Source organism: Physella acuta, unplaced genomic scaffold (genome assembly GCF_028476545.2).
Source record: "Physella acuta isolate Inbredline_101_S28 unplaced genomic scaffold, ASM2847654v3 ptg001090l, whole genome shotgun sequence".
Classification (NCBI taxonomy): Eukaryota; Metazoa; Mollusca; class Gastropoda; family Physidae; genus Physella; species Physella acuta.
The window spans coordinates 1-11,273 of record NW_026732607.1 but is presented as its reverse complement, the minus strand read 5'-3'; the positions used below and the strand labels follow the sequence as shown (position 1 = coordinate 11,273).

Sequence of the window (11,273 nt, the reverse complement as noted above, 5' to 3'; positions counted from 1 at the left end):
ACTAACAAATATAAGATTGAATAAACCTCGTCCTATTGTATTGGCTTCCAGTCCACCCATACCCACGCCCTAACTGTTCAGCTGCCTAGCATTGACTCTTGACTGCCCCCACCCTACACTCTTCATTATCTTCCGCCCTCCCCGCCCATCCTGGGGCCCTATCTCTTCCGCCCTCCACGTCCAGTCTAGGGCCCTATCTCTTCCGCCCTCCCCGCCCATCCTGGGGCGCTATCTCTTCCGCCCTCACCGCCCAGCGTGGGGCCCTATCTCTTCCACCCTCCCCGTCCATCCTGGGGTCTCAAAAGCCTGCTATGGTCGACTTCGGATCTTGACCATGACATAAACATTACGATGTTACAAGTTGTTAAATCTACGTTTTATTTGGGATTTAATGTATCAGTTATTTCCCTTTTACACATATTTTACAAATCAAGGGAAGCTACTTATTAAATATTTCTCAGTAGAAGTTACAAATACAGATAAATTCAATGTTAATAAAATATAAATTCAGATTTATTTATTAAATTTGTATAAACAGTTTATAATTTTTATTAATAAAAGTTTGTTAGATATTTATATATACTTCATAGATTTAATATTTACCTACATATTTCTAACCAAAATAAGAAAATATTACTTTTGCAAAATACTTTTTTATAGATCTAAACCTTACTTTCAATTATTGATAGTGAGACTGATCTTCGATGTTTACGATTGTCACAATGAAAAAAATACCCACAATATTAGCGAAGAGCATTTATAGGTTAAATTTACTTGTCTATTTATTACTATTAATTATTAATAAGTATTTAGATCTAGATCTATATTACCTAAACATTAAAGAACCTGAATCTAGATTTATATCTACACTAATTCTAAACCCAGTCTAATTTTTATGATCAAGAGAGTAAAAATATGAGATTAACAGTTACAGTTTTAAGTTATTTCAAAAAATATGTACAACGAGAAATAGCCCAGGCGTCTGGGGTTTCAATCTACAAACCAATCCAAGGATGGAGACATGTAAGAAAAAGGCAGTGGATTTTTGATGAGAATCGTCCATGGACAGATGCAGCAAAAGAGGCTAACAAGCCAGGGAAACGTCTGACTGAACTGATTGAACCAATTCCAAAATCAGAGTGGAAAATTTTCTTATGTGACCGTGTGCAAATTCTTAAAGGCATTGATGAAGGCAAGCAGGGGGTTGTATGCAGCATCATCACAGAAAGGAACTGGTGCTATGTGGAAGGGCTGAACTGTGTATATAAATGGGTAGAAAGAAATGAAAATAATCCTGGAATGATTTCTAAAAAAGAAAAGCCACTGCTGGTAACCTCAGAAGTTTCACTGTTGAACCCTAGTGATTTGCAACCTACACAGGTAGAGTGGAGGTATGATGAGGATGGAAACCGTGTTCGAGTCTCTGTGAGGAGTGGGAGAATAATTCCAATTCCAAAAAAAGCTTTAGACCAAACGGAAGATATGGTTGATAGAAATGATTACATAGAACAAAATTGGGACACAAAAGAAAAAGAACTCATTAAAGTTACATTCACTCCAGTGCCACTGTCATTTGAAGAAGACATTATGAAATCTATGGGCACTGTGGAAACAAGAAAAAGAATACCTAAATTTTACTATTAATTCTCTTGTAACAATTTCAGAATAAAGTTAAACTGAAATTTGAAAAAAAAAAAATTTAAAAAAAAAATTTAAAAAAAAAAAAAATAAAAAAATAAAAGTCACTATTAAAGCGTGGCTAAAGGAGAAATACAAATTGAATTTTTTTTTAAAGATTGACTTTTAGTGTCTCGAACCCGTGCCACACGCATGGCGACATCTGCACTATCATGTCAGCTATTTCGCTAAGTAAGTAAAGAGGAGGTGGGACATAGTATACGTCCATGACAAACATTTTACAAACATACATACAGAATTGAACTTTCACCAATATCATCCTCCCAGACGACATTTGCAAAAATTGTCAGCGGCAGCAAAGGAGTTGCGCCCTTGGTTATTCCCTCTTGGGCGAGAGCCAGGGAGAGGCGCCACCCGGACTACGGTTTGGGTGTCTTAATGAAATCACGGGGCCCTCCCTTTTCAGATATCAAAACAACCATTGCCATCGACCAGTCGAATGAAATAGCTCCTGAGCTCTTCGACTCGCCTACTGTAATGCAGGTTACCGTCAAGTCAAGCAGTCACCAGAACACCCCAGGTCACCCCTTACGTAACATCATCAGCCCACACCAGATTATGCTGCTCAACTATGGACGAGGAGATACCTGGTACTTCTCGTCCAATCAGTTTGATGCAGCGGATCTGGACGGCACCACTAAAACCCACGGACCCTACTCTCTGGAATTTGAAAGATATTACAAAGATAAAATCTGCGGCACCCTTAGATGGGTCCCGGCCGCACTCAGTAGCGACACGCTAATAAAGGCACTGCAAACCATCAGCAAATCAAAACCTACAATCACCGCAATTCCACACACAAACAACCGCAAATTCACCATCCAGAACGACAACCCACAACACATCCCACACTACATCAAAATCAGAGGCGTAGCGAGGGGGGGGGGGGACGGGCGGGGGGGGGGGGGACATATGTCCCCTGGCGCCGACCTTAGGGGGGGGGGGCACCAAATTGAAAGTTTGAGGGGGGAGGGTGCAAATCGAAAATTTGTCCCCGGGCGCCGGGTAGGGTCGCTACGCCTCTGATCAAAATTACATACGAAGACACAACACTAAACATCCTAATTGCACTGCCAGGAAGACGCCAAGCCTGTCAGATATGCGGCTCAGATAGACATTGCACTTATCACTGCCAAGAAACAACACCAGAGACAACGCCCAAAGATCACCCGTCGATGACACAGGAACCAGCACCACATACACCGCAGCCCCAAAAGCCGATGAACGACCAGACAATCTCAAACACGACTACAACGAAAGTACTAATCAGGAAACCAATAACAAGTCACTCAAAGCCGTCAGTCAAACCAACAACCTCTACTACAATTGAAGCGAAGTCACCAGTTGGAAATTCAACCGCAACAACAAACGTTAACATGGCAACAACAAGCCTTAGCTCAGAGACAGAAATGGAAGTTAACTCACCAAAAAAAAAAAGAGGAAAACGGAACTCAGCCCTACAGAGGTAGGGAAAATAACAAAGGCTCAAAAAGCCCAACAGAAAAACATTCTTCGACAACAGCAAATGCAAATTCTGCGAAAGTACAACACACCAATGGATGCGGAAAGCCATGAAAACAAGACACACACAACTCAAACAGTGCAATATCTGTAACGATAAAACAATATACAACGACATAGGCATGCACTACAAACAAAATCACCCTGAAGCAACTTCCTACGTATGCGGCTCTTGCAAATTAATCCTCCCAACAGAAGAAAGAATACAGATGCACGTAAAACACCACCATCCGAAGACCGGGCAACATACAGCTACGACGGAGGATAACAACGCTAATTGATGCTACGAGGGAACACTAATCAACTGTTAACTCTTAGAAGCTTTATATAAGTTATACTACTGAAAACTTAGAAATGACATGCACGGTTTTAATTTGTATAATAATGTAATGTATGTTTCATGTAAACCTGCTCTTAAGGAACACTAATCAACTGTTAACTCTTAGACGTTTTGTGTAAGGTACATTAGGGAAAACTTAGAAATGACTTGCACGGTCTTAATCTGTATAATAATGTAATATATGTTCATGTAAACCTGCTCTTGCTGTCAACCCTTGCTCGAATGGGGAAGCAGCAAGAGAGGAACACTATTTAAAAAAAAAAGTTAATAGAGAGAAGGGGGAAAAAAAGAAGAAATACTATGCAGGGGTCGGCAACCTGTTGCTCTTTTGATGCCAAGATCCGACTCTTCATCTCCTTGCACATATATTAACAGATATGTTATTTAATTTTCATAATTCATATAAAAATTTATACTGTAAAGAAACACAACTTAAAACAGAATACAAATTCATCAGAGAACAGTGAGAACAGGTGGAGTAGAGTGTACACGGACAGCTGACAGCCGCTTGGACACCAAGCCCAGCCCCAAAGCCGTGCTGTGAACAGCCCGTGGCAACAGATCCTTACTTGCCACTGCCCACGTGCCGACATTTTCGAATATCGTAAAATTTGGAATGTTATTTTATTCAGAAGGCATTTTCATATCCGTCAATTATCCTTAATTTGACGTGAGTGACTTTGTTTTTTTAGTTATTCGCTTCCTACCGTTGAGCCGGGTACTAGACGGTGGGGTACGAGTCAACCCTGCGGGGTGGCAGATAAGCGTGGTGAGAACCAAAGGACAGAAATGACCTATCCGGTAATCAAACCAATATCTAAGCCAGTTAGTCGGAGTTTGCCGTGTCGAGGCCTGCCTGGCTAATGGCAGACACATCCTGAACAAGTCATGCCGATAAAGAAAGAAAAAAAAAGTTATATTATTTGATTACCAGGTTTATTATTCTGGCGAAACATGTGTATGTTTTTAAATGAATAATTATAATTTCATACCTAAAGCTATTTATTTTAAATGACAAATAAAATTTATTTACCTAATCGTAATCAAATACCAATGATGCCACAAAGGAAACACATTCCGAAACACAGAATGTCACCATTAAAACCGTTGCTGTTATTTTGGTGAGAATTTGAGCAGTCCCCGCCTATCCTGGGGTCTCAAGCGTGCTATTCTCGACTTCGGACATATATAATGTAATGTTACAATGTATTAAATCTTCACGTTTTACTTGAGATCTAATGTGCCAGTTATTTCCCTTTTATACATATGTAATTGAATAAAGGGACGCTACTTTAATATTTCTCAGTAGTAGTTACAAATATAGTTAAATTCAATGTTAATAAAACATAAATTAAGATTTGTTTTTAAATTTGTGTAAAAGTTTAAAATGTTAAATAACAAAAGTTGTTATATTTACTTTATAGATTTAATATATACCTACAGCTTTCTAACCAAAATGAGAAAATACTACTTATATAAAATACCTAAATTTTATAGATATGAACTTTAACTGGAAATTATTCATGTGTACGCTGAACGTTCGTGTTTCTACTTTTTACCATTGCCACTATCAAACCATGGCCAAAGGAATAAATCCAGTAATTTTTTTCAAAAAATACACGGTCATCAAGTGAAAAGAATTATTTTAAGCAATTCTAAGACATAGACTGGGTACTCTCAACTGAAAAAATGTACGGGAAAGAAATAGAGTATTAAATTTAAATTTAGACAGTCTCAAGCCAAACATCACTCGATCAGCCATCAGGTAAATTAACATTAGAACAGTCTTCTGTGTCCCAGGTTTTCAAAAGTGCACAACCTGAATGGTAGAAAGAGATACACAACTCACCCCCCCCCCCCCCCCCACACACACACACACTTCCCCCTCACTCAACCGGACTGGCGAATATTTCAAGGTAGCGTGCCCTCATTGCTAAGTGTTATGATGTATGTTTGACTAGACAAATTGGTGCGCATGAATGCTGGTGCGAAACAATCATATTGAACGAGTGAAATTGTGACGCGGTACGCAAGAAAGTGGCGTTTTAGTGTGAGTTCGTTGTTGCCTGGGAAGAAGCTTCAGTTAGTCTTGTTCGTGTTATGCTAGGGTTAGGTTTCCAGTCTTAGTATCGTTTGTTCGAGTGGTCGGATGTCTATTTCTTATAGTGCAATAAATAGAAGTAGTAAACAATGTCATTCTGTCAAATCATTTGTGAGCGTTGATGTCGTCGTGTCTCAAGATGCACTATTGCATGGCTAGACATAATGAAATGGTAGTGGTATTGAAATATAATATTGGATCAAGTAGTTCTACCCTCTCACTGCATAACTGTGGTACACATATAGAACTCAGTTATAACACCAAGGGTCAATTTTATGTCATGGAAAGTTTTGGAATGATAGATCAGTATGTGTATTACAGAGACACTTCTCCCACGGTCGTTTCTATTTCTGTTCATGGGTGGCTACAATGTGAACTTTTGAACTAAGGACGGAGCACAGTAAACTAAGCAGTCAAGAGAAACCTAGTTTGCACACCTTATTTTAGTCTAGCTCTTATGCCATTTTATTTTCTCCCTTTGATTATTATATATGCAATTGATGTTCATGTCTTTGATGCTGTGTAAAATCTATCAAATAAATTATTATTACCGATTTAAAGGTTTAAAAAAATTGAATTAATTAAAAAAAAAGAAAAAAAAAAGAAAAAAAAAAACCGTGGCTTAAGAAGAAATACTATAATAATAATACTTTTGCCGAACTTGGGCGGCGTGGTCGGGCGAGAGAGCACCCAACAGCAGCCTGAAGTCTACTCCACCTGCCCCGTGGTCTACAATGTCCACAAGGCAACTTTACCTGATGCCAATATAAGCTTAGCCGTAGCTCGCAGAACGCTTCAAGACCAGGCAGCCTTGGTAGACACCACAAAGGAAACATATTCCTAAACACCAAATGTCACCATTAAAACCGTTGCTGTTATTTTGGTGAGAATTTGAGCAGTCCCCGGCCATCCTGGGGTCTCAAAAGTGTGCTATTGTCGACTTCGGACATATATAATGTAATGTTACAATGTATTAAATCGTCCCGTTTTACTTGAGATCTAATGTGCCAGTTATTTCCCTTTTATACATATGTAATTGAATAAAGGGACGCTACTTTAATATTTCTCAGTAGTAGTTACAAATATTGTTTACTTCAATGTTAATAAAACATAAATTAAGATTTATTTTTAAATTTGTGTTAAAGTTTAAAATGTTAAATAACAAAAGTTGTTATATTTACTTTATAGATTAAGTATTTACCTACAGCTTTCTAACCAAAATGAGAAAATACTACTTATATAAAATACCTACATTTTATAGATAAGAACTTTTAACTAATAGAATTGTTTTGTTAGTTCGATTGACGTGTTTATATTGTTTATTTAAGTTGTTTCCCTACATAGAAAATGCTTCACTGTCCCATTGACCCTCTCTGAAAAATTTCCTTTCCTCTCCCCACCCAGACTTCTGACACTTTCATTTGACCTTCACCCCTTTTACTGTCATCCTTTGCAATTTTTTTTAATAATCAAATACATGACATCATGTAAATATTCATTATGTACATTTGCAAAACCTTTCGTTTTCATTTAGTGTTCAAAATTATGTTAAAAAATTTGATGTTGATGTACTTGTTTTAATAGCAAATAAAAGTATTAAAAAAAAAATAAATAAAAAAAAATAAACCGTGGCTATATAAGAAATACTATAATACAGGGGTCGGCAACCTGCGGCTCCTTTGCCTTCAAGATACGGCTCTCCATCTCCTTGCACAAATATTAATAGTTGTATTATTTCATTTTCTAAACTCATATCAAATATCATGCTGTAAAGAAAAACAACATTTAACAGAATTAAAACACTTATCAGAGATCAGTTATAATATGTGCAGTAGAAAGTATACGGACAGCTGACAGCTGCTTGGGTGCAGAGGCCAGCCCCACAGCCCCGTGGCAACAATTCCATGCTTGCCACTGCCCAAGTTCCGACTTTTCGAATGTTTTTAAATGGGAATGTTATTTTATTCAGAATGCATTTTCATATGTGTCAGTAATCATTAATTTGACCCGAGTGACGTAGTTTTTTTTTTTAGTTATTAGCTTCTTATTGTTGATCGTACGATGGGGTACGAGTTTACCCTGTGTTCAGTGGGGTGGAAGATAAACCTGGTGAGAACCAAAGGACAGAAGCGACCCATACACTGTTATCAAACCGATATTCAAGCCAGTTGGTTTATTATACTAAGTTTATTATTCTGGCGAAACATGTGCATGTTTTTATATGAATAAATATTATTTCATATTAAAACAATTTATTTTAAATAGCAAATCACATTTATTTACTTAGTCCTAATGAAATAAAAATATATGGAAATAAAAATGTTAGTGGCTCTTTAAAAACTGGGAAATTTTGAAAATTATAACTTTTGGCTCTTCCTTGACAAAAGGTTGCCGACCCCTGGTATATTACATTTGCCAAGCTTGGGCGACGTGGTCGGGGGAGATAGCACTCAACGGCAGCCCAAAGTCTACTTCCCCTGCCCAGGGTGCGCCAAGTCCACAAGGCAACTTCATCTGATAAGCTTAGCCGTAGCTCGTAGAGCGCCCAAGACCAGGCAGCCTTGGTAGAAACCACAAAGGAAACACATTCCGAAACACCAAATGTCACCATTAAAACCGTTGCTGCTATTTTGGTGAGAATCTGAGCAGTCCCGGCCATCCTGGGGTCGCAAAAGCGTGCTATTCTCGACTTTGGATATATATATATATATATATATATATATATATATATATATATATATATATATATATATATATATTGCCATGTAACAAGTTGTTAAATCCTCACATATTACTTGAGATCTAATGTGCCAGTTGTTTCCCTTTTATACATATTTTATTAAATAAAGGGACTATTTGAATTTTTCTCAGTAGTAGTTACAAATACAGATAAATTCAATTTTAATAAAACATAAATTCAGATTTATTGTTAAGTTTGTGTAAAGGTTTAAAATGTTTAATAGCAAAAGTTGTTATAGATTAAATATTTACCTACAGCTTTCTAACCAAATTGAGAAAATACTACTTATCTAAAATACCTAAATTTTATAGATGTGAACTTTAACTTTCCGTAATTACTCCGTTAGCAATACTCTCGTGTTTAAACTGTTTACCATTGCCACTATTGAACCGTGGCTAAAGAAGAAATACTATAATACATTTGCCAAGCCTGGGTGGCGTGGTCCGGAGAGATAAGACTCAACAGCAGCCCGAAGCCCACTCCACCTGCCCAGGGCGCGGTAAGTCCACAGGTAACTTTACTTGATGCCAACTGCTTTAGTAGATACCACAAAGGAAACACATTCCGAAACACCAAATATCACTATTAAAACCGTTGCTGCTATTTTGGTGAGAACTTGAGCAGTCCCCGCCCTGGGGTCTCTAAAGCGCGCTATTCTCGACTTCGGACATATATATTGCAATGTTACAAGTTGCTAAATCTTCACGTTTTACTTGAGATCTAATGTGCCAGTTATTTCCCATTTATACATATTTTATTTAATCAAGTGAAGCTACTTGAATTTTTCTCAGTAGTAGCTCCAAATGCAGATAAATTCAATGTTAATAAAATATAAATTGAGATTTATTTTTAAATTTCTGTAAAAGTTAAAAATGTGTAATAACAAGAGTAGTCAAATCTTATATATACTCTTTATGGATTAAATATTTACCTACGGATTTCTAACCAAAATAAAAAAGTATTACTTTTATAAAATACCTAAAAAAAAAAAAAAAAAAAAAATTTCGTTTTACACACCAGTCCCCATCCCGTAGTTATTTAAAAACTGTTTTTTTTTTTCACTCTCTGTTTATCCTCCAGCTTCCTTCTAGTTCTATATCTTAAATTAGCGTTAGTTGTTTAATTACCACATACCTCCTTTAGTATAAATTTATTTATAAACAACTAGTACATGCTCACGTTTGTATATACCTCATACATCACAACACGGGTCTTCACTACCGTTTACTTAATTTAATTTAACCCCTCATATGTGTTCCCTTGCTTGATTCTTGAACATACCAAACTTTGTTCCGTCATGGTTTTGTCATTATGTGAATCACATACTTGCCATTATGTAAATAATTATAACCTCATCACCTGTATGTAAATTTTGTTACTAAATTCAAAGTGTAATTTGTTTTATTGAAAAATATTGAAAATAAAATAATTAAAATAAAATAAAATAAAATAAAATAATTAAAAAAAAAAAAAAAAAAAAAAAAAAAACAATCTAGTTCTTATGCCATTTTATTTTCTCCATTTGATTATTATATACGCAATTGATGTTCATTGTTCATGTCTTTGATGCTGTGTAAAATCTATCAAATATATTATTATTACTGATTTAAATGTTTAAAACAATTGAATTAATAAAAAAAAAAAAAAAACATGTTTGAGGACTGCATAGATATAGATGTTTGAAATGGAAGAATGTTTGCTTTGATGTGTCTCATTGTAATAACATAACTTTTCCGATTGCTTAAAATTTGTATAATTTTAATTCTCGGTAATCCCAATTTTTTTTTCAGCTCTACTTAAAAACCCAAATTCCAACCCAAAATCTGTATCAGTCCTCACAAGCCGATGATGAAAACTGTAATACTAAAGCGAACACACAACTGACGCTATAAATTACGTGTCTGTGGCTATCAGAGTTTCTTCCAGGCATCTCTTCGGGGGGGCAAAGCCCCCCCGAAAAATTTTTACCGCCCCCCCGAACGAAATGAAATTTATATAATTTATATAGAAAATATATACTTTTAACAGTGTCCGCCCCCCCGAAGAAAGTTTACCGCCCCCCCGAAGATTTCAAGTGCCCCCCCGGAGAAAAAAGTCTGGAAGAAACACTGGTGGCTATTTTGTTTAGAATTTAAGCAGTAGTTCAAGTGGAGCGAAAATGATTGACACGTCCTATGTAAATATTGTGACCAATTTTCTAAGAAAAAGATGAGCAACTTATTTTCTTTCTAAATCTTCACGTGAGATTTTTTTCGGATCTCTTTTTAAAAGAACTAACAATAATCGTTATTATTAAACATAAAAAACATTCTCTCAAAACAATGCATTGTTTATACAAAAGTGTTTTATTTTCATTAGCCTGTGGTAATCAGGGTCGAGCTATCTCCTATGATTTTATGTTTGTAATGTGTGTTGTTGTAGTGAATGAGATGTCAAAATTTCGTTTGTATAATTTTTGAGTTAGCGGTTGGGGGTGTAGTAAATAAGTGAAGAGGAGATGAATGGGGGGGGGGGGGGAAGGGTTGTTGTTAGTAGTTTGTAGTCTGTTCCATGTCCCTGCTAAATCCTCGTGCTGTGAGTTGTGTCGGTCACGTGATCATATTTTCAGTTTGTTCATTTTTCTCTACGTGTATGTAAGCAGACTCTCTTCCAGGCATCTCTTGGGGGGGGGGGGGGGGCGAAGCCCCCCCCCCCCCCGAAATTTTTTTTACCGCCCCCCCCCCCGAACGAAATGAAATTTATATAATTTATATAGAAAATATATACTTTTAACAGTGTCCGCCCCCCCCCCGAAGAAAGTCTACCGCCCCCCCCCCGAAAAATTCAAGTGCCCCCCCCCCTCCCCCCGGAGAAAAAAGTCTGGAAGAAACACT

At 36.9% G+C, this 11,273-nt stretch overlaps 1 protein-coding gene across 1 annotated transcript; it reads left to right on the top strand.

Annotated features, from left to right (window-relative positions):
* The first annotated feature begins 742 nt into the window (after positions 1–742).
* On the top strand, positions 743–1,679 carry LOC131955641 (large ribosomal subunit protein uL24m-like). Its single transcript, XM_059319837.1, has one exon. It carries the CDS (start codon positions 916–918, stop codon positions 1,642–1,644), a length of 729 nt encoding a protein of 242 aa, XP_059175820.1. The 5' UTR covers positions 743–915; the 3' UTR covers positions 1,645–1,679.
* Positions 1,680–11,273: the final 9,594 nt, after the last annotated feature.

Bases quoted from the DNA above. Each gene is read 5' to 3' on its own strand.
- LOC131955641 (XM_059319837.1), top strand. From the start codon at position 916: ATGAGATTAACAGTTACAGTTTTAAGTTATTTCAAAAAATATGTACAA.